The 26290-nt window shown below is 42.2% G+C and overlaps 1 protein-coding gene across 5 annotated transcripts in view; it reads left to right on the top strand.

Moving 5' to 3' along the window:
- Positions 1-26290, top strand: part of SCUBE2 (signal peptide, CUB domain and EGF like domain containing 2) — a 64486-nt gene that overhangs the window by 25744 nt on the left and 12452 nt on the right. For 3 of the 5 annotated variants that reach the window (XM_023239544.2, XM_023239543.2, XM_006937084.5), the window contains exons 8-16: positions 2206-2322; positions 3276-3398; positions 5821-5937; positions 7217-7339; positions 7767-7883; positions 8144-8230; positions 9944-10048; positions 12657-12812; positions 13212-13418. In XM_023239544.2, the coding sequence (XP_023095312.1) occupies positions 2206-2322; positions 3276-3398; positions 5821-5937; positions 7217-7339; positions 7767-7883; positions 8144-8230; positions 9944-10048; positions 12657-12812; positions 13212-13418 (1152 nt within the window). The remainder of the gene's footprint in view (positions 1-2205; positions 2323-3275; positions 3399-5820; positions 5938-7216; positions 7340-7766; positions 7884-8143; positions 8231-9943; positions 10049-12656; positions 12813-13211; positions 13419-26290) is intronic. The other 2 variants (XM_023239546.2, XM_023239545.2) reach the window with 1 other exon arrangement.

Below are 26290 nucleotides of genomic sequence, written 5' to 3'. Positions count from 1 at the left end.
TAAGACTTTGAGATCTCTCTTTTCAGGGTATAGATTTTTACCTAACAGTGTCTCTTCCTCTCTCTCTGTTATTCCTGGTACCCTGGAGCCCAGTACTTCTCTGGTCCCACTTCTCCAGAGGATAAATTTCTCTGTTGTAGCCCGAATAGGGAAGGGGAGTCACCTGGCTGTGAAATTTAGGAGGGGATCTGAGGGTTTATCTGTTTCTTTCACAGACTTATAATCAATCTTCCTATTTTTAACTCCTTCCTCACCTCTGCCTCTAGAGTAACTTCGTATCTCCAATTCCCAGGCCTTTCTGGGTTCTGTGGCTCATATGAGCTTACCACCTGTTGGCACCCCCTCTGCAGACCACTAGGATTTATCTTTCTGCTGTGCCCATTACTGCTCCTCCACTGATATGCCACTTCCAGGATATTTATATTGTCTTGGCTTCCATTTTCTTTGTCCTTAAGGATTTGTACTTTAAAAAATTTTTAATTTCAGTATAGTTTACATACAGTGTAATATTAGTTTCAGGTGTACAATATAGTGATTTGGCACTTCCATACAACACCTGGTGCCCATCACAAGTGCACTCCTTAATCCCCATCCCCTGTTTCACCTATCCACCCACCTACCTCTCCTCTGGTTACCATCCATTGTTCTCTGTAGTTAGGAATCTGTTTTTTGGTTTGTCTCTCTCTTTTTGTCCTTTGCTCATTTGTTTTCTTTCTTAAATTCCACATATGAGTGAACTCATATGGTATTTGTCTTTCTCTGACTTATTTAGCTTAGCATGAAAAAAAATTTTAAGTGTCTTCGGAGTATAGAGTATTGTAACTCCATCTGTGTTGTTGCAAATGGCAGGATTTAATTCTTTTTTATGGCTGAATAATATTCCAGTGTGTGTGTGTGTGTGTGTGTGTGTGTGTGTGTATGTGTATCATGTTTTCTTTATCCATTCATTCATCAACCGATGGACACTTGGGCTATTTCCATAATTTGGCTATTGTAAATAATGCTGCCAGAAACATGGGGGTGTATGTGTCCCATTGAATTAGTATTTTTGTATTTTTTGGGTAAATATCCACTAGTGTGGTTACTGGATTGTAGGGGAGTTCTATTTTTAACTTTTAGAGGAATCTCCATACTCTTTTACACCATTTTTTAAGGATTTATACTTTATTATTTTTTGTTTGTTGTGTGTATGTGAGAGAGAGAGAGAGAGAGAGAGAGACAGAGACAGAGACAGAGAGAGAGAGACAGGGAGAATTCCAAGCAGGCTTCTCACTGACAGTGCAGAGCCCAACACCAGGCTCTTTTCAGGGCTTGATCTCACCACTGCAAGATCACAACTCAAGCTGATATTGAGAGTTGGGTGCTTAACCAGCTGAGCCAGCCTGGTGCCCCAAGGATTTATACTTGAAAAAAATCTATTTACTCTCATGTTAGGTTTTGAGAGGAAACAGATATACCTATTCTACTGTCCTATTTAATTAGAACTAAGCTTCTCCCCCCAAGGCTCTACAGTGAGGTAGCTATGGAAGTAAAAGCAGTAAGTGAAACTAGAAGGACATTTGCTTGTTGTTCCTCATCTCTTTAGTTGTGACTTAACAACTTTGGCTGATTTTTTCATGCACTTCTGACAGGTCTTTCTCCTTTCAGCGAAAGGTAAACTTCTAATCTGAGTTAATTGGCAGTTGCAGGGATGAAGTCCAATGACTTCCCTTCTGCAGCAAGGGAATAGTTGGGGTAGGGGAAGCTTGCCCTCTCTTGCTTCTCCTATTATATTGAAGGGAGAGGGTTCAGGATTGAGGAAGGGACATCCCCCTTTGCCCTGTTCTGCATTCACATCTAGCTTGCCAGATGTAGCCATGCTTAGCAGGTCACTGGCTGTGGATCAATAGGAAATTTTAGTGGCTTCAAATGTGCCAGTGGGGGATTGGGAAGGCTCAGCAAGTTGGAGAGAGAGACATTGTTAGCCTTGTATCAAGCTTCTTTGGGAGATGTCACTTATTTAGACAGGAGAGAGGAGCTGCACCTGCTGTCTCTTTAGCTCACCTGCAGGTGGTAGAGACTTGGGATACAACTGTGAGTACCCCACCATGCTTCTTGGATTTCATGAACTTTCCCAGTTATTAATACTGCAGCGATATCCTTTCCTCCCAGCTGTATCAGCATTTCTTTAGCAAGCTAACTGTCTTTTTCTTACCTCCTTGTCAGAAACGTGTGCTGTCAACAATGGAGGCTGCGATCGCACCTGTAAGGATACTTCAACAGGTGTTCATTGCAGTTGTCCCGTTGGATTCACCCTCCAGTTGGATGGGAAGACTTGTAAAGGTAGCCTGTGCCTCTCCATGCTGCTAATGTATGGGGATGAAGGAAGCTCTTCCCCTCCATATCTCCTGAGTGATTCCGGATTTGCTTATGATTCATATTGATCGAAGCTTTTCTTCCCTGGACTAGTGGAAGGTTATAATTGAGCAAGCTTAATTAGAACCAACTTAATTACACTAACTATTGAGAAGGTCAGCTTCAGCAAGCATCAGATGACCCATTTCAGGTAGGGCCTTATTAGAAAAAGGTGGAAGCTCAAGAAAACATTCATTTGCAGGTGATAATATCAACATCTTATAAATAACAATCTAGAGACTATTTATAAATAACAGCCAAGATTATTATCCAGAGAACATAATGAATAACTATAAAATTAGCTTTTACTAATGAATAAATACCTCAGTGACCTGCTAGCATTTCATGGGCAAGAGTACAAAGGCTTAGTTCTTTAACATGATAAAAAGTAGACAACCAGTTACCAGATGAAACTGAGAGAAGATAAGATTAATTTGAGTATCAGGAATCATTTAAAAGCATTGAGACTACTTGATTGTTGTGTAATTTGCCAAAGCAAATGTTCTAATTCCTTATAAACTGAAGCATTAAACTGGAATGGAAAGTATGCCCAAGGAAGCCATCTTATCTTGAGAGAGCAGGGCAGGAATGAAACTATAATAGGACATCACCATTCTTTCCCATAATATGTGTCCTTAATGCTAGTCCAGGGTAGCACAAGTCAGAGTTCTCAAGGGACAAGACACTTGTCTTTCCAAATCAGTTAAGCCAGACTAGAAAACATGTGTAAGATTAAAAACATCAGCAAACATCCTTAAACGCTTTTATGGGTCTGTTTTTGTTTCAGAGAGTAATGAAGCACGCACACAATAGCACTTCAGGGATTTGTGGAAAACCAGGCAAGTATCGCTCTCTGATTTGCCGATGCTTACCTGTTACAGATATTGATGAGTGCCAGACCCGCAATGGAGGTTGCGATCATTTCTGCAAAAACACCGTGGGCAGTTTTGACTGCAGCTGCAGAAAGGGATTTAAATTATTAACAGATGAGAAGTCTTGCCAAGGTATGTGCTGAAACATAGCTGTGCTGTGCAATGCCCGCTGGTTGGAGCAGAGAAGACGAAACCCCACTTTGGCAGAGACTGGCTCATTGGGCTTCTTGATGGAGTCATTAATCCAACCTCCAGTCCATGCTTCACTTATTTCATCTGTTGGTAGAGTAAAAACACCAATGTAGCTCACAAGTATTAACGATTAGAGAACACCTTAAAGAATCCATCTGGTGTGATTACAGCAGAGCTGGCTGCTAGAAATGGAATGGATCACAGAGTGTAAACAGGGTTGCATTAGGGTGTTGAGATTATGAAGAATTTTTCTCTTCTAAAAATTTCCTTTAATTTTGAGGATTTTGTAATAAAACTTGGTGGAAAAAGTATGTAGACTGAGTTAACATACCTTACCTTTTCCTAGCGAAAAGTTGGGGTCAACCCATAATCAAGGTCATGTACCAGTTGATCTCTTCCTTATAGCCCTTGTTTTAATGACCAGCCTTTGGTGCTTGGGGAGAGGGACGGTGGAGAGGGAAGGGGAATTGAGTGGAGGCAAGGCTGGTGGGTCCTCGGGCAGGATTGCAGACCCCCTCTTACATGCTTTCCTCCCACACAAGAGGTGTGATAAGGGAGCATCTTTAGGGAGCAGTTGTTGATATTAATAACTCTTATGGATGGGAGTAAGCTTTGTTGGGTGAGAAGCATCATATCTAGTTTCAGATGAGCACCTTTTATGCCCTGTGGATATATAGGAAATAGCTTTCAGGAAAGATGTGCTGTCATGTATTCTTGTTCCATTTCTGGAAATAAGAACAGCCTATTTTGTTAGAAATCCCAGAATTAAATTAAAATCAGAAAATAATATCTGATTTCACTTTAGGTAATAAAAATGGAACATTACCTTCTTTTAGCCTTATGGTATGAGTTAGGTTTCTCTCTTGTTTTTTTTTTTTTTTTTCCTCCTAATACATAATTTGTCAGGCAGTTCAAGTATAGCCCCCTTTAAATTCAGCAAGATCATTCTAGATGAGTATTGCATGGCTTTCTTCTATTTGACTTGGAAAGCAAATTTGATGTTGCACATAATGTTTCCTAATGTATAGGGCAAGAAATACTGTTTAAGCTGTGTAAACACATTAAAAAGGAATTAGAAAAGTGATCTCATTATTTTTGGCAAAGCAACAGCCCATCATGCGCAGCCAAAGCCAGCTACTGAACAAGTCCACATTCCCAACAACTGGTTGATGTTAATCACAGAATTCAGAGAGTGACATCAATTACTAGGGAAGAAATGGACTTTTTTCCTATTTTTCACTGATCAGAACAAATATTTTCACAGAACAAATTTACTGAGGAAATTGCCAAGATTTCTGGGAAAAGCAAATGATGAAGAGATTTTGTAAGAATTTGCCCTTTCTAATTTCATTTTTTCATTCCTCCAGTTCCTTCCAAATGTTTGGTTTTTATTAACATAGTTTCTTGTGGCACATTTGGTGTTGAAAAAGAGATCTAGCTCTGGGCTAATTGGCTTCCACTGAGTTCTGTACTGGTCCTGGTTTATCCATTTGGAGACACAAGTCATAACTCTATTTAAAAAAAAAAAAAACCCTCCAAAGAGTTGAGGAAATGAAGCACTGAAATTCTAGTCTACAGGAAAGATGTGAAGACCAGACCAGGGAAGAAGAGATGATTAAATCGACAAAGGCAGCCTCCTGAGGCTAGTTTCCAGGACCTCAGCTGAAGCCAGCAATGCCTCCACATTGAACCAGGACAGGAGGGGCCTTGTGGGGCTGAACCATGGCAGAAGAACAAAGCCAAGGGATTGGCCAAGAGGATCCAGTTTGGAGCTTAAACACCAAATTTTCGTGTCTGCAATAGAAACTCACTGAGGATGTTTGTGTTCATGCATTCTTTTAGTGCAGAGGACATTAAAACCGAGGATAAATTGGACTCCTGGGGCCAGAAGACTAATTCTGGAAAGACAGGAACCAGATTTATCTCCAACCCAGCTGTTTTCTCCTTTCAATTTGCTAGAGCTTATATAATTAGTACTGCTGTTTTACCAATAGTAATATAACAACAATAATGTGTGGGTTGCACCTTATAGTTTACAAACCCTTTTAAGGTATGCTGTCTCATTTAGCTTCATTTAAATATTTTAAATTACTCAGCTCTGCAAATAGGCATGTGAGAAAGACCAACTGAGCTTAAAGACAAGTGCAGTTTGCAACAGAATTTGGAAATAAGGATTCTGGTTGTGAGTATACTTATTATAGGCTGCCCAACATTGTCTAAACACAAGTGAGCAAGAGAACTGATACTTTTAAAATTCTGTTTATGTTGTTTTTGTTGTCAGTCAATAGGTGGAATTACAAATGCTCTTTCCACTCATCCCTCAGAGTTGGTTTCAGCTCCCCTCTCCCTTTGACAATTACAGATGTGGATGAATGCTCTTTGGATAGGACCTGTGACCACAGCTGCATCAACCACCCTGGCACATTTGCATGTGCTTGCAACAGAGGGTACACCCTCTATGGCTTCACCCACTGTGGAGGTGAGCAGAATGTCCCTCTAGAGTCAGGTGAACCTGGGCCTGCAGGGGAGGCCTAGCTCCCAAGGTTTCTCCAGATCAGGGTCAATTTTCCTATATTGGGGAGTGAATGGGATGTTTTAGTCCCTGTATAGTCGTAGTGACTTCATCAACTCAAGGGAAACATCTGCTAAGGGAAATCTATCACACTGATCCCTTTAACGTGTTGAGTGTGAAATGGAGTAGAGAGAAGAAGTGAGCTAATCAACTGTGAATTCTTTGTTGACTTTATTGACATAGTTGTATTCAGTGGAAGGGTCTCTCAGGAGCTGATATCCTGTCTGTTGGAACTTCCCAGTGGATAGGAAAGTCACAGTCCTCAGGGCACCAACCAATTCCACAGCCTTGCTGTGCACAGGAACTAGCTGAAAAGACTTTTTAAAGCTTGGAGCTGGTCTTTGGACAGGTCTTTGAGCTGGGAGTGGGACCGTCGACTTGATCTCTCTGTGCTGTGCCCATGTAGCAGCATGTTATGATGTCATTTGTCCTTATTCTCATGTAGACTATGGCATAAATAAGATTTGACATCAAATGACTCCCCCCACAATTCTGAATGACTTGGGCTTCTTAAAGGTATTACTGAGTATCCGAATATTTGGGAACTACTGGCCTAAATACTTCCTGCCCAATCCTTGTGTTCTATACATAATAAGAATGGAGCGTAGTGGGATTTGGTATAGATAGTATTGTCTCTCTTCTTTTCGATACATCCTTGGCATGGCTAAAAATGTACTTTTCCAGTCCACCAAGAATATATTCAAGAAAATATTCCCTGAATATGGATGTGTGTCTGCGTTTTTGATGGACCACCTTCCAACCTAGACTCAGTCTCAGGTTGATGGGAATTAGTGCAAGTCATTTTCCTTTTCTATATTCCACCTACTGAATATGAACTGTCAAGTGAAGAATCCTAATTCTATCTCCCTTGGTATGTAGCCCAGGAGGATGGGCTATGCAGTGCTTGAGCTTGGACATCTGAAAGTAGAGTGTGCCCCCCTTCTGAGTATCCTGAATGGGGGAAATGTTTGGTCAAGAACGGAACTTGAGACCATCCTGGCGAGGCCTATGCCAGGAAATCCACTGAGTGGGGAGTGGGGTCTGCTGGTGCCAGGTGCACATCCTGAAGGCAGTTAGCACCTTCCCTTTGTTTAGTGAGTTCAACCATGTGACTTCCTCAAGGGAGGGACAGCGCCAGCCCGGTCATCCATGGGCTGCTGTGACAGGAGAGTGTTTTGTTCCACAGACACCAACGAGTGCAGCGTCAACAATGGAGGCTGTCAGCAGGTCTGTGTGAACACTGTGGGCAGCTATGAATGCCGATGCCACTCTGCATACAAGCTCCACTGGAATAAAAAAGACTGTGTGGGTAAGGGGTACCGAGGCTCACAGTCAGCGGGCTCACACTGCCACTGGCAACTCTCTCCCATGTCCAACTGGGCCCGGAGTTCACTTGACCATCCCTTCACTGATTCTTCTCCCCTCAGCAGCAGCAGCCATTCTTTAAATTGTTCAAAAACAGGAGATACTTTACAGGCTCTTTGGTGTTTCCTTCTGTGCTTCTGTGTAGGTTGGAGCACTTCTGTTTTTCTGGTTGCTTTTCTGCATGGAAAAAAATAGCATACAAATAGCTTCCTTACCTTGGAGGGACATGGCGCCCTGTGTCTTGTGTTCTGTGCTGGGTATCAGTTCCACCTTCTTTTCTTGGGGCCTTGGATGTCTGGAACTCAGCTGCCTTTATCATGCCTGGAAGTGTCCTTCTCTTTCTATAAGTGTCTGCTTTTTGTCCTGTCTAGAAGTGAAGGGGGTCCTGCCCACTAGTGTATCACCCCATGTGTCCCTGCATTGCGGTAGGAGTGGTGGAGGAGACAGATGCTTCCTCAGATGTCACTCTGGCATTCACCTCTCTTCAGGTGAGTGGGTCTCAGTCCCTGGGGCAAGTCCTCATGCCAGAACCAGGCCTTCCTGGCCTTTAGGTGTTAAACACCCTCAAAGGATTTCCAGGTGTTTGACCAGCTGCCCCCTGACCACCAGAGGCCCATGCCTCGACACCCATATGCTGAGCATTTGTCAAGTGGTCCACGTGGAATGGGAGGTGGGGGGTGATATTAGCTCCTACCAGGAGAGACCTTAACCTTGCTTTCATGTTGACAACCCACATTCTGTCTGTCAGGACTGCAAGAGGCCTACTCTGTCACCTGCGGCTCTTCCTCTTCTCTCAGGAGCAAACAGCAAAAATCCAATGACTCTGCTTTCGGGGGTAATTACCAAATCTGCGTGTTCTCTCTGGGGTTCACTGTGTTAAATGGGCTTCATTCTTGAGGTGCAGTTCTGGGCGTTGGCTTTATTTTCTTTTCTCTTAATCTCCTCATTGCTGTGAGTGCGTTACAGGATGTTCTTGCCCACAGCCTTGGTGCCTGAAAACTGACTCACTGTGTAACAAATACTTACTGACTGTCCACCGTGTGCTAGGATGCTCTGTGTTCAGCCCTGGTGGGTTGTCATCTTGGGCAGAGGTGCACAGAACTCTGAGATCTGGAGGTTCGGGTCTCTCAAACTCCCTGTACCCCAGAGCACCTCAAAGGCCCAGAAGGCAATGTGTGCCTGGAGCACATGGAGTTGGTAGAGATAGACATGGGCATGACGGGGCACAAGGATTCTCTCCAGAGAAAAAGGCCTGAACACTTTCTCGTTTGTCAAAAGACAAAGAATGAAATTTAAAGCTTTTAAGTAGCCTTGTCCTCCTCAATTTAGATATCTCTATGATTATGTCATGAGAATATTTGAATGAGCAAATAGTTCCTGGTGTCTGTATTACATATATGAGCAGAGCTAGCTGGTAATAATACTCGAATATATTTATTGAGCAGTTAAAACATACCAACCTCTGTATTACTTGTATTATCTGATCTAATCCACACTGCAACCCTCGGCACAATTTTGCTATTATCCTCATTAACCAGATGAAGAAACTGAGGTTCAGAGAGGTGAAATGATATACCCAATGTGACTCAGATAGGAAATAGTGGAGCCAGGATTTTAACCAGAAGTCTAGATCTAGAGTCGTAAACATCATCCTTCACTGCCTCTCTTGCCTAACATTTGGACCCAGTCAGAACAGATATCATGGTCTGTTTCACCAAATCCCTCAGTGATGGGTACTTGGAAATTTAGGCCACCCCCAGGATGGGCAAGCAAATAGTTAATAGTCATTCAGTTCTTACTTTGTGCCAGACGGTAGGATAAACTTTTTTTTTTATTATCTCATTTAATCCTCATAAGGATTACATAATCCTCATGTAAGTACCCCAATTTTGTCTGTTTTACAAATGAGGAAACTGAGGCTTAGGGAGCTTTAGTAACTTGCTTAAGTTCTCATCATAAGTCAGAGAGCTAAAGCATGAATCCTGGTCTTTGGCTCCAGAACTTGACATATGATTAAGACTGATTGTGGGAGGGAGAGCAGAATTTTGCACAAGAAGCCCTAAAAGTGGGACTGTCGCTTTCCCCAGACCCTGAACATCCTAGCCACACTTAGTGAGTGCCATCCCTGTCTGCTCCCCCAACCTTGTCCTCCCAGGAAAGACTTATCCAGGAGAATCTGCCCTTCACCATTTCCATCAGCAGTCTTGTTTAAATTTGAACTAGGAGATTCTGGTCTTCTTTCTTGGGAAGGCATAAAAGTGACTTCATGGTTCATCTCAGCGTTCAGGTTGTTTTAGGGTCTCTCTTTATTATATTCGAACACAGGATTCACTTCAGATGAAGGGATAAGTGTAACTCTTAGGAGGCTCCTGGTGTTCCCAGCCTCAGGGTAACGGGCACTCCATGATCCAAATCTTTTGTGGTCTCAGAGTAAGAGAGGAGCTCAGGGTGTGCAGTGTATAGCCTACGGATAGCTTGCCACTACCCACCAGGTATTTCCATTCCTTTGTCTCTGAAGATAACATCTCTCACTTGTTTCTTTCTGAAGATGTCGCCACCATCAGGACAAGTGTAACCTTTAAACTAAATGAAGGCAAGTGTAGTTTGAAAAAGGCTGAGCGGTTTCCCGAGGGTCTGCGGCCAGCACTACCAGGTATGGAATCAGATGGCTGGTGCAGGGAGCTTGCCTGCCTGTTGGGAAAAGGGCCTGTAACAAGCCGAGCCCTTCAGATGGGATTGAACAGTCCAGAACCTGCAAGGACTCTCTTCGCAGGAAGAAGAGGAGCTAACCTAGTACCTCTGTATAGTTCTGGAGTTATACTTCAGGGTTTCCTTTGCCAGGTACAGATGGTAAAGCTCTGGGGTAACATATGAGTTCACAGGAATCAATAAGGACTTTAAGATGCATTGTCAATTTGTGATCATATTGGGTTAAATTTTCTAGATTTTAGAGTCACTTAAGCCAAAGAAATGAAAGAGGTTTGGCTCAGGATAATCTTTGATGAACTAAGATGTAATATCCAGCTTTCCTGCTGGATCCAGTCTTTGGAGGCAGGGACTCCATTAGCTTCAGCAGAACAAACACCATCCAAGTAGAACTGGCCTTTTAGAGAACAGAACGCAACACTCCTTCCGCAGCTCACATTTCCAGTATTATTTCATAGAATAATTTTAGAGATTAAAAAAAATCAGGATTCATGGATTAGAGATGCTTCTTTCCTTAGTTTACCTCTAATAAATCATACAAATGAACAAAGCTCTCACTGTAGTCACTTTTGCCTGTTTTTTTTTTAAGAAACTAATTGAGATTAATTTTGGTACCTCCATTTGATGGGATTTTTTTTAAAGTTTATTTGTTTAATTTTGAGAGAGAGAGTGCATGTGTGTATGCGTGCATGCGAGCAGGGGAGGGGCAGAGAGAGAGGGAGAGAGAGAATCCCAAGCAGGCTCTGTGCTGTCAGCACAGAGCCCAACATGGGGCTCGATCTCATGAACCATGAGATCATAACCTGAGCTGAAACTGAGATCAGTCGATTAACCGACTGAGCCACCCAGGTGCCCCCCATTTGATGGGATATTATGCAGCTATTAATCATGTGTTTCCAAAGAATGTTTAATGACATAGGAAAATGTTCTTATAATAAAATGCTAAGATGGAGAAGGGGAGAGTAAGATTTTGTGTATCTAAACAACCCAAACTATGTAAGAAAAAGTGGGACTAGATGGAAAAGAAGGGAAACTCACCATTTCATCAGTAGTAGTAATAACTAGGTGGGAGGATGCAGGAGATTTTAATTTTTAATTTTTTTTTTTGCATTTTCCAAATTCTCCACAGTGAGCATTTATACTTTTAGATCAGAGGGAAAAAGCATTATTTTAAAAGAGACTTGGTCTTTAGTTTCTTTAATGGTATTATACTATGTTAATTTCTTAGTGTTGATAAATATACATGTTAATGTAAGATGTTAGCGTTAGGGGAAACAACCAAGTGTATACGGGAACTCTCAGTTCTATCTGAGCAATTTATCTGTAAATCTAAACTTATTACAAAATAAAAAGTTTAAAATATAGATTTGGGAAAATTGAAGGAGAGAAATATTCAAAATGACTGTTTAGTTTGAGATTTGAAATTAGCCTTTTGAAAAGGTAAGATGGATTTTTAGGGGAAATTTAGGTGTGAGGGAGAATTAATCTGCCTCCTCCTCCTTCCTTTGGCTCCTGATCACCCATTGCTTTGAACATCCTTGTAGTGTTGAAGAAAAATATGATACAGATGATACATCAGTTGAGTAAAGTAAGAGTTTAAAATATAGATAAATCAGGGGCACCTGGGTGGCTCAGTCAGTTAAGCCTCCGACTTCAGCTCAGGTCACTCACGGTTGGTGAGTTCGAGCCCCAGGTTGGGCTCGGAGTCTGGAGCCTGCTTCGGATTCTGTCTCCCTCTCTCCATGCCCCTCCCCCACTTGTGCTCTGTCTCTCTCTCTCTCACTCTCAAAAATAAATAAACATTAAAATTTTAAAAATCAGACAAATCAGTTGTGTGGATGATAATGTGGTTTGGGTTAACAGCCATTAGTTAAAATATACACTGGAAGCCATGGGGAGGGGAGGAGGAGAGATGGCCAGAGTCTGGAATAGGGATGTGCAGAGCCTTGCCTTACACAACACTTTCCCTCCCACCCTAGATGCCTTCATGATATTATTTGGTTCTCTAGATGCTTTGTGCCGTATATTGCTCCTGGTTATTTCAAAATGAGACCTCACTGTTAATGTGCTTTCCAGCTTCCCCTTCAGGTTAGAATTACTCCAAGGTCAGTTTGCCTGAAAGCAGGAGTTGGTTTTCTTTCTACTTTTACGCTCGTTCCCTGTTTGAAGGCTCAGCCCCTGCTTGGTACATCACAGTCCAGCTCTAAGGAAACCAACTGTGAGAACACGAGCACACCTTAGCAGACTGTCAGTTAGGAATGCAAGGCGACCCTGGTGCCCTGTCTTCCACATATGTGGCTGGTCAGTCAGAAACATCTAGCATTCACCCATGCAAATAATTTTCAAGGGCTAAATTGTTAAGTTATATAGGAGGCAATACTGGCTCTTTGAATTTAAAATGTCATCGTGCTCCTAGCTGCAACGTCTTGGCATCTGGAGTTAATCACTTAGTCCCTTGAGAGTTGTTTTAATGAAATGTTTACTGAGCTCTAGCGAATGTTCAACTGAGTGCTTTGCCAGGATCTGGCTTCCGATAATTTTGTTTCTTCATACAGAGAAGCACAGCTCAGTAAAAGAGAGCTTCCGCTACGCAAACCTTACATGCAGCTCTGGCAAGCAAGTCCCAGGAGCCCCTGGCCGACCAAGCGCCACTAAGGAAATGTTTATCACTGTTGAGTTTGAACTTGAAACTAACCAAAAGGAGGTGACAGGTTGGTTTGAACACAGTCTTTGGTGTCAGGCTGCTCACAGCTTGCTCCTTACTCTTTTGCCTTTCACTTTTCATCATTCTTGGGGGAAAAAAGTACTGCAACCACTGAAGTATCTCCTGTTTTTTGTTTTTTGGTTTTTTTCACTCCCAAACTAGACTGAATTGGTTTGGAACCTCATGATTTAATCTGCTCCATAAAAACTCAAAGCTTCGGTTTTGGTCAACAAATTTCTGTTGGAATCAAATGCTGCCCAGCCTGCTAGGTGCCCAGCCCCAGGTGTCCCCCCACTCTGTCCACAGGGAACAGCGGGTGTTGGTGGGTCCTGCAGCTGGTGTCTGGACATCCTCATATCCTGCAGCCTGACCTCCTTCCCCACTGCTGTCCCTCTCATTCCCGTAGCTTCCTGTGACCTGAGCTGCATCGTAAAGCGAACTGAGAAGCGGCTCCGGAAAGCCATCCGCGCACTCCGGAAGGCTGCCCACAGGGAGCAGTTTCACCTCCAGCTCTCAGGCATGGACCTTGAAGTGGCAAAAAAGTCTCCCAGAACATCTGAACACCGAGTAGAGTCCTGCGGAGTGGGCCAGGGCCATGCAGGACACCAATGTGGTGAGTGACCTGCTGGCCAGGACCTTCTCGCTAATAGAATTGTTTCGATCTCCATGAAGACTAAGGGTAACCCAAAGTGTGGCCTATTCTCCCTCTCTGGACTCACTCCAGAGAACACCCTAGACACCACTCTTACTTGGGATCTATATGTTGGTGTCTGATGTACCTGCTGGACCAGGAGCTCCCCAGCACCTGGTACAGTGTCTGGCTTGTTGGTGGGCACTTAATAAATGCTGGATTGAGGGATGGAAAGGAAGAGGTAGGGTTGATGACAAGAGGGAGTGCTGACCTTAAAGGGTCTGAGCGATGACGATCTTCAGAGCCTTGTGGTCCCAGGCAAGGGGCAGGACTATGGGTGTAAGGCACCCTTGAGCCTTCTGCATGCTCCACTGTCAGTTCCCCATTGTCTCCCTCTGGCTCGACTGATGTTGGCAATGAACAGTGTTGGCAATGAACAATCTCCTGACCATAGTTTTGTGTAGAGGCAAGGCTGGGGTGGGGGGGCACTTGGCAGCCTAATGAGATCCCTGAGCTTCAGTCCAAGGCTCCTAGTAGTGTCAGTTCCATATATGGGTGTGTCTGTGTGAGTGTTTCAGAATTAAGTTTGAGACCCAGCATTTGAACTACGCCAATTCTATTTCTCTGATGAAGTTCTAGGCAGGAGGTTTAAGGGTGGTCGGTCTTGAGATTTGTTGGTGAAGAAGAGCAGTTTTGGGCAATAATGTGAGAGTCTAGCTTTATAGGTAATCACTTTATAGTCTCACATTATAATAATCATGGTAATGATTTACTGAGTTTTCATCTGACACAAGTACGACGTTAAGCACAGTATCTGTAGTATCTCCTTTAACCCAGTCATCTTACCAGGTAGGTCTTATTATCTCCACTGAACAGAGGAACGATCTGGAGCTCAGAAGGCCAGGTTCTTTGGCTCTAGATCACACTGATGGTCTGACTCCAAGCCTGTGGTCTGGTCTCAAGTAAGGTGAATTTTGATAACCAGACCCCTCCAGAAAAATTGCTGTCCTTTCTCAAGTGGCATTAGAATCACAAAGCCCTAGAAATGAGGCTTGTGCTAAGGAGTAATAAGCCAGTGTTTTTCAAGAAGCAAAGCTGAGCCCAGGGCACTCATTCAGAAGAGTTGTGGGCAATAACCCCAACTCTGTTGCTTTCTCAAAACGAAGTAAAAATCAAGTATAAAATCAAGTGTAATTGTCCGCCAGGGGCTGGTTTTCAAATAGTCTTGAGTTTGATTCTAGCTAACTCTTTTAAAAAGAAAAAAAAAAATTAAGAAACAACCCAGCTGGTTGGTTTGTTCTCATTTAAAATTCTAGAAGTTCGTTTCCGTACCAAAATGGTGATGAGAGTTGGCTGTTGCTGCCCTACTTTACGGAGTGAGTTGCAGAAACTGTCAGGGACAGGCAGACCAGTCTTCCTGCTGGCCTCTGAGAGCTAAATTGCATCCCCTTTCCCCATTTGCTATTCTGGTAGAGAGAGGCCTTACGGGCTTGCCAGGGAGCTTTGTGGCCAGTGAAGAAATCAGGCAAAACTAAAGTATTACTAATACTACCATGGCTGTGCTCCCATGGAAAAGGCTCAAGAACGAGGATCAAGAGTTATTTAAACAGAGGCTGCATGACCATGACAACTTGTGAAAGACACTTGGTACGGGGTTTATGTCACTGTTGTGTGTATTAATGTGTCCTGAGATGCTTGTCATGCTAAGTTAGGTTGAATTTGTTGTTGAGAGGCAATGTGTCTTGTCTCAAGAGCTCCCTCTAGCAATGGATGAATTTTGTAGCCCACATGGAACCCAATCAGGTTCACCCTGATAGCAGTGTTGAAGATTTTACCATGTAGAGAAAACAGCACAAAGAATTATCAGTGAAATTTCTTCCTTGGTGAAGGGAGAAGGTGTGTATAAGAACGGGCTGCATATGTTAATTAGAAAGGTGTTTTTTTTTGTTTGTTTGTTTGTTTGTTTTCCCAGAAGACACATGCCATGGGCAAAGGGGCAGGGAGTGAGTGAGGGGGGCCAGGGGGAGCTTGTCGTATGTTCCTTATATTCCTGGATTATTTGAACATCATAAATCCCAAGCTTACTGGTATTTTCTGAACTCTGGATGGTATATACAGTGGAGACATGCCTAGGATAGTTCTTTTTGGAAATTACTTTCAATGTCAGCAGAAAGGAGCTCCCAAAAACATTTTGAATCACTGGGAGGACAGATGGAACCATTACATTTTTCCTTTAAAATATTTTTTATTTAGTTTTCCATTACCAAATTAGCGTATGTTTCAAGTGGTACAGAAATGTATACAGTAAGGGTAAAAGCTCTCCTAATCCTACTCTTGGGAAAGAATCCCTGTCAACAGGTTGCTATGTATTTTTCTATATCTGTTGTTATATACATATAAAAATGAAATTTTATTTATTTAGTAAATATTTATTGAGCACCTACTGTGTGTCAGGTACTATTCTAGGAGCTGGGAATCCAGTAATGACATAAAAAGGCAAAAATCTTAGCCTTCCTAGCATTTACAATTCTGGAAGAGGAAGACAGACCACAAACCAATAAAGAAGGAAATACATGGTGTTGTGGATGGTGATAAGGGTATGAAGGGTAAGCAGGGAAGTGGAATAGAAAGTGGCAGGGAAGGGGGAGGGCTGAGGAGGAACATACTCTCCCCTAGTGTAGACTATGGTCAGGGACTGTGGTTGTTGCAAAGTGTCACTTGGACAGAGATGTGAGAGATGGAAGAAGCAAGCTATGGGGATATCTGGGGGAAGAGTCCCAGATGAAGGAAGCAGCAAGTACTGAAACCCTAAGGTAAGGGAAAGCAGGCCAGGAAGATAGGTAGGGGAGGGAAGGTAAAGGGAGGATGTCAGAGCAGTAGCCAAGGGCCAGCCCAGGTGGGGATGGAAATCTGGGTGAGGGCTCTGACTCTGACTCTGACTCTGAGTGAGAAACAGAGTCAGCGAAAAGTTTTAAGCAGAGGAGTAACAGGGTTTCTGACTCATGTCTTAAAAGGATAACTGGCAGCTATAGGCTGATGTATGAAAAAAACATTTTTAAAAAAATGTATCAATACAATTTGAATAGTGCTGGGTTGTTTCTAAAAATAGAATAGATCGGGGCGCCTGGGTGGCGCAGTCGGTTAAGCGTCCGACTTCAGCCAGGTCATGATCTCGCGGTCTGTGAGTTCGAGCTCCGCGTCGGGCTCCGGGCTGATGGCTCGGAGCCTGGAGCCTGTTTCGGATTCTGTGTCTCCCTCTCTCTCTGCCCCTCCCCTGTTCATGCTCTGTCTCTCTCTGTCCCAAAAATAAATAAAAAACATTGAAAAAAAAATAGAGTAGATCATGAACATCCTTCCATGCTAATAGAGGAGTTAAGTTTATTTCTTTTAAAGCTTCCTAGTCTGTATTTGTTCTAAGATATTAGTATTTATTAACCATACCCACATTGGTGAACATTTAATTAAGTTGTTCCTAATTTTTTTAACAACAAAAAATGCTGCAGTGAATATCCTTTTTTGTGCACGTGGCCTGTAGGTTTGAAATGTCATAGAAGTCTACTTCTACTAAGTTTAACTTGTTTTTCTTAGATTATTAGTAAAACTGAGTATGCTATCATACGTCTGTGGCCATTTGGATTTCTTCTTCTGGGAATATCTGCATTCTTTGCCTATTTTTCCACCAAATTGTTGCTTTTCCAATATCACTTAAAAAATAAATGTTAAAGTCCTAAGTTACATCAAAGAACATAATCGCTTCTGACCAATAAAACACTTTATTTATTGTACTTATGTTTGCATAGAAAGGTCTCATTCATTTGGCATTTAAGAACTTTGGGGACAGTCTGCTGCAGGCGACCTTTGTACCATCTGTGATCAATTCTAGCTTGATGTCAAAAAAAAAATAGTGATTACATTCTCTGAGGAACAAATTCCTTAAGCTCCATAAAATTCACAAAGCCCTTTATACCTAAAGAAAAAATAAAGATGACATGGATTTCTATTTTTCTTTCATAGTCATTTATCCTTTTATAAAGGATGAATTATTTAAGGAATATACTTGCCAAAATATATATATTTTTATATTTGATTATTCTGAAAACTTGCTGAAATTTTTAGAAGACACAATTCAGGCAACTGGCAAACTGGGAATAATTTTGTGCCTGAGTTCTTGAGAGAAACTGAGAAGGTTTAATTCAACTTTCACCAGCAGTAACTTTCCTCTGCAGCGATTGAGAAAAATTAATTCAAGCAATATTTATTGAGATACCACTCTGAACTTAGGATGAAGCAGTGAACATAATGGGTGAGGAGCTTGCTGTTATGAAGTTCACATTCTAACAGAAGGACATGGACAATAAAAAAGTAAAGAAAAAAATAATTTCAGAAGTTAAAAATGCTATGAAGATAATAATACAGAGGACAGAAGGGAGGAGGGATTACTCTCCACAGTTGTTCAAGAAGGCTTTCAGAGCAGGTGACGTTTGATCTAAGACCTAAATGAGAAGGAGCTGGCCTTGTAAAGCTCTGATGGGGGCAACGGACGTTCTGGCTGAGGAGGGATCACCAAGTGCAAATGGCCTGAGGCAGGAATGAGCCAGACATTTTCTTCTTAATTATTTCAGACTTGAGAAATTATTTGGAATTGAACACGCAGAAATTTTCTTATCTGTTTTAAATTATGGAAATTGTAAAGCTTATATTAGCAATATGGACCAATATTAGACCAATACTTATCACACAGACTTGGTAGGAAATTCTTTTATTTTTTATTTATTTATTTTTTTAATATAATTTATTGTCAAATTGGCTAACGTACAGTGTGAAAAGTGTGCTCTTTGTTTTTGGGGTAGATTCCCATGGTTCATCGCTTACATACAAACACCCAGTGCTCATCCCAACAAGTAGTAGGAAATTCTTTTCATTAAAAGAGTTTAAAAAACAGAATTTGGCAAAATGTTGACATTTATTGAGCACTTACAATGTGTTTAGCACTGTGCTAAGCACTTTACATATATTATGTCCTTCAGTCCTCATTGCAAGTCTCTTTTGCATCATGCCTTTTTTACAGATAAGGAAACTAAGACATAGGGAGGTAAGGAGTTTTGCCAGTGTCACTCAGCAAGTAAGTGGCAGAGCCAGGGTTCAAATCCAGATCTGTCTCAAGAGGCTGTATTCCTCTCTCAGTGTGAATGCTCTCATTTCCGGGTACGGCCTGTGTCATGTGATTCTCTAACTCTTATAGCACTCATATAGAGAACCCACAATGGGCCAGCTCTGCAGTGGGTGCTGAGGAGGCCTGGATAAATAAGACACAATCCCTCAAGTCACCCTTAGCCCTCCCAGGGAAGAGTTAGAGAAGCCTTCCCCAAAGAGAAGCCTTCACTGAATTTTAAAGGATGCACAGAGGACGTGTAAATGGGGAGGAGTATTCCGGCTGGGGAATGAGACTGAGCAAGATGTGCCCCTGGGGGTGGTTGACACCTCAGTATTACCAAACCAAGAGCACAAGGTAGGATGTGGTGGGTAGCTAGGCTAGTGGGAAAAGCATGCAGGTCATGAGAGACCTTGAATATGTTGCTAAGGAGCCTTGACTTTATATCTAGGTGACAAGGTGCCATTAGAGGGCTTGTAATCAGGGAATGTCCAGGTCATATTTGTATTTTAGAAAGATTTCTTTTACTGTATTGAGAGTCAGGATCAGAGGCAGAAAACCCAACTTGGGAGGCTTTGAATGTTTTGCATGAGAGATGTTGAGAACATGAAGGCACTAGATGGAGTAGAAAAGAAGCGATGGATTCTAGAAATACTTAGCAGGAAATGTGAGTAACATTTGGTAATAAATTGGATTAGGGATTGAGAAGAGGAAAAGTCAGTGTGAGCTCAGAGGTTTCTGACTTGGCCTTGATCCTTCATTTCATTCCCATAGGTCCTTAATCTCACCCAGCCCTGTTGCATATGCAAGGAGGCACGAAGAAAAAGCCTGTGGGTTGGTTGAATGGCTGGATGAATGTGATCACTGGGGAAGAAATAATCAGAAAAGATTTATAGGAAAAGCAGAAAAAAATAGGCTCTTGAGAGAGCATGAGAAAGAAAGAAAACTCAGAAAAGGAGACTAAAGGCTGAGTTCTGAATCAAAGATGCTAAGAGGAGTGCTGGGAGTCAAGTCAAGGAGGTTTTGGAGTCAGGGAGGGAAGCAGTCCGAGAAGTACTTTAGTATGACTTTATGCTGTGACAGGGCTGAAGCAGGGAGGAACAGAAGGCAAGGGAAGTAGTTGGGAGGTTATTCATCTCTAGATAGGAGATGGTGAGGATCAAAGGACCCTAGTGCCACAGAGGTGAGGATTAGCAGATGGACAAAAGGGACACAGCCGCAGAATGCTGCAGCTGACTGATGGGGCAGGGAGGAAATAGGTCTGGAATAATAACTGCGTGCGGGATTGCAAGGGTTGGAGTCTTGGTGCCTGGGGGAGTAGAGATGCCATTTATAAAGAGCAAAGCCAGAGGGATAGGAAGGACTGGGCAGGGAAGGGAAGAGAAGCATTCCCTTTGAGCAAGTTAAATTTGAGTTGCAGCAAGACTTCCAGGCAGCGATGTCCATGAGCTTCTGGGAGGCTAGGAAAATAACTTTATCTTATCATGTACAGACCAGCCCTCCTGTCCTGCATCTGTTCACACATACTCTGACCCACTTCCTGTAAAAATGGATGAATAGCCCATGCTCCTGCCAAGGTCAGCTTCTCCAGTTGGGCTCTGGAGCCCATTTGCTTTCACCTTCTCAAGAACATTGCTCCTGTTATTGTCCCCAGTGACCCCTCATCTCAGAATTCTTCCTCTCTGCTAGATCATTTCCAACAGCACACAAACCTATCTCTTGTCTGAAAAACCAAACAAACCCTCCTTTGACTTCATGCCTCTCTCCAAATACTGCCTCATTTGTTTGACCACCCCCCACCCCCAGAGAGCCAAACGCCTTGAAAGAGTTATCTAAACTTGCTGTCTTTGCGTCCTCCCCTCCCATTTTCTCCTCAACTCTAGTCAGTCTAGTTTTTCTTCCCAACCCCTCTACTGAAACTGCTTTTCCCAAGAAAAGCACTATTACGCTTTTTGAACCACTTTTATGTTACCAAGTCCAGTTGCCACATCTCATCCAGGTACTTATTTCCACTCCCTCCTCCTGGAAGCACTCTCTTCTCCTGAGTTTCAGACACCACACTCTTCTGGCTCTCCTCCCACCTCAATGGCTGCTCCCTTTTTATTTTACATGTTGCTTCTCCCCTAATTTTTGATCTCTAAACATCAGATATCCCAAGGCTCAGTCTTCTGTCCCCCATCTTGTATCTTCGCACTCTCCTACATGACCTCATTCGCTGCCAGATCTTTAAATACCACCATGTGCTGGTGACTGCCAAACTGCCCTCTCCAGCTCTAACCTCTCTTTTGAATTATGGACTTCTTTATCTCAGGGTGTGTTCAATGTTCTTTACCACACACACACACACACACACACACACACACACACTCACACAGTGAAATATTTCTGAATTTATGAATGTTTATGTAAAAGTCACATACTTATACTATTGGTTAACATATTATGCTTATCATAAAAGATAGAAGAATGAGTTACAGATTAAGTAAACAAAATTTAAAAATAACTGGCCAGCATCTTAAGGTACCATATTTATAATTTGGAAAGGTTCATTGCTAACAGTAGTGGTTATAAAGCCATCTTTCAAATAGTCTTTTTGTGAGTTGCTAGTGTTTTGGCCCAACTCTTGTCAGGTCTGATGAAATCATTACTGTTTCCATCTCTTGATGTTTGACAAAGAACTAGTTCGGTAGTGAAAGGCATTTCCACCTGGCTCTTCCCTGCTGTTTACCCATACCTGCTCAGTCCAGGGTTTCTGTATGATTGTATGAAGCTGCTCTCTATTTTGTGCCAGTTAGCTTGGTTGAAACTGGATAATAAAATCAAGAGATCTATTCAACTAGGCAAACTGTAATTCTCAATACTTTGAAAAGAAGCAAAGCAGTCAGTACCTACCCACCTTCAGAGCTGTGGATGCCTGTTTTTCCCTTTCCTTGGAGACCTTGTTACTTCATATGTGTCTCTGACTCATGGAGATGTGGACAGACTGTGGGACCAATCTTATACCCTACACTAAACCAGTGAACCTTTCTTTATTTCTTATTTTTCTTAGGCAAAAATTAATAGGCATAGATGGGAAAATGCTTTGTCCGCACCCAGTGGATCATTTTGTAAACCCCGAGGTGTAATATGCTACCTTGGAGACCAATAGTAAAACCAATGCCTTCTCAATGTCAATACTTGCATGGCCAACAGACATCTTAAACTCCACAAAACATTTTATCCTGCTCCCTCCTCCCTCCCAAGTAAAACCTGCTTCTCCCTCATCTCAGCAAATAGCACTTCTATTTACCTCATTGCTCAAATTGAAAACCTCACAGTTTTCTTGACCTCTCTCATTCTTTCATGCTTCTCATCCAGTCCATTAGCAAATCCTATCATATCTGCTTTCAGATTATATCCTGGATCTACATAGTTTTGTCTTCCTCCATCATTACCGCTGTATTCCAAGTCACTATCATCCTGGGCCCAGTCTATTGTGACAGGCTCTGACTTGTTTTCCTACCCTTGCCTAACTCAGTGTGTTCTCCACATAGCAGCCATACGATCTGTTAAAACATAAGTCAGATCATGTGGCTCCCCCATGCGAAGCCTCCAATACACCTTATGTAAGGTCTAATTTTCTTACCGTGATCTTCAAGAACCTATGAAATCTGGCCCTTGCTTGCTTTTTAGAATTCCTCTCCTATCACCCTGACCCTTTCACTGTGTTCCTGCTACACTGGCTTTTTTTTTTTTTTTTTTTTTTTTTTTCCCATTAGGCAATCCCATCACAAGGCCATTTCCCTCATTTCAGTCTGGTCTCTGCTCAGAGAGGAAAGCCTGGATGCTCTTTAAGACAACATATATACAACCCCCACTCCACCACTCTCCTACCTTCTTACCCTGTTGCACTTTCCTCCATTCATACTTACATCTAGGTAGCATTCTACTATATATTTATTTATTTGCTTACTTATTGTCCCTATTCTCCACTAGAATGAGAGCCCCTTGAGGGCAGGACCTTATCTGTCTTCTCTGCTATACCTCCAGTTCTGTTTAGAACAGTGTTTAGCACATCATTAATGCTAAGCATTTAACTGAAGTAATGAATTTTCACAGGGACAACAGATGAAATCCCAAGGATAGCCACCAACATTAAAACAAAAGAGGGCAAAGGGCAAATCTTTGGGGAAATATTTAAATCCAGGGCAAAAGAGGCCCTCTGAAGGAAGTGACATCTCAGCCCCAGTTAACTAGGCAGGAAGAGAACACAGCATGCCTTGGGGAACCCCCCGCCCCCCCCAGAAAGGTGTCAGCTGCACTCATCTCTCTGCCCCAACTCTAAGAACATTTTCAAACAGCAAACCTGAGCACACACCAGAAACCTGGATGGGTGTGACAGCTCAGCCTCTCAGCCCCAAGGGGTGCTCTTTCCTGTTATTCTGAACAGCTCCTTTAAAAGAGCTTCAGACCAGAATCCCAAGGCCACAGCATTGTCTTAGCCTCTGAGCTGTGACAAAGCAGCTCCAGAACACCCTGGGAATCGGCCGGCGTGGGCAGCTTGTGGCTTTCCTTCAGAAGTCAAGGCGTGCCTCGTAAGAAAACAAGTCAGATGCTAGAGAGTGACCTCTTTTATTAGGTTCACCATCTTCACCACAGAGAGACCATAGTGTTTGTCCATAGCCTGAAATACTCAAAGGCCATAGTGTTGAAAAGAGGGTGAGCCTTCAGGTCTCTTTGTCGCCATTAATCCTGGTCCCTGCTGGTCTCTCCTTTTTGCATCAGAAAAGCTTTCTTGTATTTTTTTTTTTTTAATAGGGGGAGAAAACAGCTGTGTGGGATTTGAGAATGGGATTTTAATGGTCACTGAAGACACACAAAAGCTTTGCTGTGATCGTGAAGTGTTCTGGGGGCAATTGACTCCTTTGTCTGGGGCAGCAAAACAAGCTGGCTGCTGGAGGAGAAAAGAGAACCAACTGGAACGTGTGATTGAGGCCTCTTTAGGCCAGATCTTCAGCACATTTGCAAAAAGCTGTTTTCAGGCATCTCTTCATGACATTCAGCATCACTTTTTACTGTTTAGCTCATTTTTCCCTTGTGAAAGAAACAAATTAATTTGGAAGGTGCTTGGCAGGAATTATTTCTGTAGGTCTTTCTGGAAGGAAAATGGAAACTGTGAGTGACAATATGAGTTTGTTTGTGTGAAGCAGGCCTTTCACTGGGAGAAAAAAGAACCAGTGCCCTCTTTTCTGCAGGGCAGCCCAAGGGGCCATTTCTCAGCCCTTTGCTCAGTTGGAAAATTGCAACAGATGTGGGACATTGTGAGGCTTCTCAAAATGTAATCTTGAAAAGGCTTTGGGGGGCTTAAATTGTTCTAAGGAAGAGTGGAAACCCAGAGCAGCAGGATCCCATCCAGTTACTCATTCCAGTGAGAACCAGAGCCATTCCTATCCATCCATGGAAGGGATCCGTTTTCCAGGGCAACTATGATGGAACAGACTGTGCTGATCTGACTCAAAGTTATGATTCTTGGGGCTTTGAAATCATTGCCGCCGTCTGGTACTTTCCCTCTAGGCACATGCATGTTACAGAAATGGAAATGGCTTGGCTGGAGGGAATCCGGACAGACAGCCCAGGTTTTATTTACTTTCTGCCAGACTTCATGACAGTTGACTTGGTAGAGCCATGAAGGAGTTACTCTGTCACTTACTGGCCTGCTGTAGGCCCATCCTAGGTCAGTCAGGAGGGACGCAGGATAAGAAGTCAGGAATTCCTAGTACATAATCCAGCACCACTTTTCATGGGAGATGAACTGAAACCAGAGTCATTATGGAAACCACTATCCAGTGGTTCTCCTATTCGAGAATTAGGTCTGGAATTATAGGCTCTGTCGGCCGCATATCTGTACATTAGACTCATTATAACGTTTGCCAGGAAAGCAAGAGAGCTTGGTTCACTTTCAACTTTAAAAAAAATATAATAAAATTAAATAAAATGATACTATGAATGTTATCAAAGACAATCCAAACAATATAAAAAAGTATTAAAAATTTGAATTTAGAGTATACTTTATTGATTGATGACATTTAATTGTAGAAATAATATTTGAAATATGGTATATTTTGGCTTATTATGATTTAGAAAAAACCTCGTTTGGGTTTTTTTTTTTTCTTTTTTAGATTTTGGAGTGAATAATGAAAAGACATTTTTATTAATGGTAATAGAGAGCCTTGCCATGTTTAACCCTAAAAGTATAAATGCAAATTGCATGAAAACAGATATTCCTCCTCACAGACATTGAAGAGATATGATAGCTAATTTTATCATGTGACATTTTATTTTCTATTTCTTAGCAGCTTCAGTAGAAAAGAGAATGTGTTGAGGTGCCTAGGTAGCTCAGTCGGTTGAGCATCCAACTTCGCCTCAGGTCATGATCTCATGGTTGATAGGTTCAAGCCCCATACTGGGCTTTGCACTGACAGCGTGGAGTCTGCTTCAGATTCTCTGTCTCCCTCTCTCTCTGCACCTCCTCCCACTCATGCTCATTTGTGTGTGCACTCTGTCTCTCCCTCTCTCTCCCCTTCTGTGTCTCACAAAAATAAGTCAACATTAAAAAAGAGAGGGGGGCCTGGGTGGCTCAGTTGGTTAAATGTCTGAGTCTTGGTTTCAGCTCAGGTCATGATCTCATGGTTTGTGGTTTCGAGCCCTGAACTGGGCTCTGTGCTGACCGCAAAGAGGCTGCTTGGGATTCTCTCTCTTTCCTTCTCTCTCTGCTCCTCCCTTGTGCTCTCTTTCCACCATCACCCCTCAAAATAAATAAATAAATTTAAAAAAGAGAGAGAGAGAGAATATGTTTATTCTAGTCAAGGTCCCCTAATGCCACATAGAGAATCCTTGGGAAAGGCTTGAATTATGATTCCGCACTTTTGTTAGAGAACTTTCTTCCCCTTAAATCCAAGACTCTTAATCTCGCTGTAGGTGTATTTCACAGACTAGCTGTGGGACCTTGGCCAAATTATTTCACGTCCTTAAGTCTCTATTTCTGTAAAATGTAGTTAAAAATAGTACCTAACTCCTTAGGGTTGTTAGATCCTAAGGGTTGTGTTTGTTTGTTTCTTTGTTTGTTTGTTTGTTTGTTTTTAAGTAGGCTCCATGCCCAAAGTGGAGCTTAAACTCATGACCCTGAGATCAAAAGTCACATGCTTTACTGACTGAGCCAGCCAGGCACCCCTATAGGGTTGTTTTGGGGGATATGAGATAATGTACGTAAAGATTTGGGCATGGTTAACAGGAGATATTAAGTACTTAGTAAATGTTAGCCATTAGAAAGGCTATTTTGATGGTTATGATGATGTTTGAATATGATATTAAAGAACCCAATTAAGCATATTTATTTTATATTTATATTCTAAAATAAGATATAAATCTATATTTAATAACTACTAATACCAGAAATAAAGTCAGAAGCATAGTTTATTAATTTCCTTGTAGTTTAGTCTTTCAGGAGACATTTACCATGGTTTCCTCTTTATAATATATTAATTTGATTACAAACATGAAGCGTGCTATGTTGGAGAGCTTATTGGTAAGACTTTTGAGATCACCCTCCTCACAGCCACCAGAGAGTGAATGTTTCAATGGTTCCTCTACCTGAAGAATAAAATCCAAATGCCTGGCATTCAAGAATTTTTAAAATCTATCCTAAACTTCCTTTCTTCCCTCT

The sequence above is a fragment of the Felis catus genome, chromosome D1, assembly GCF_018350175.1.
Source record: "Felis catus isolate Fca126 chromosome D1, F.catus_Fca126_mat1.0, whole genome shotgun sequence".
NCBI classification, from domain to species: Eukaryota; Metazoa; Chordata; class Mammalia; order Carnivora; family Felidae; genus Felis; species Felis catus.
This window is presented reverse-complemented; position numbering and strand designations above follow the sequence as displayed.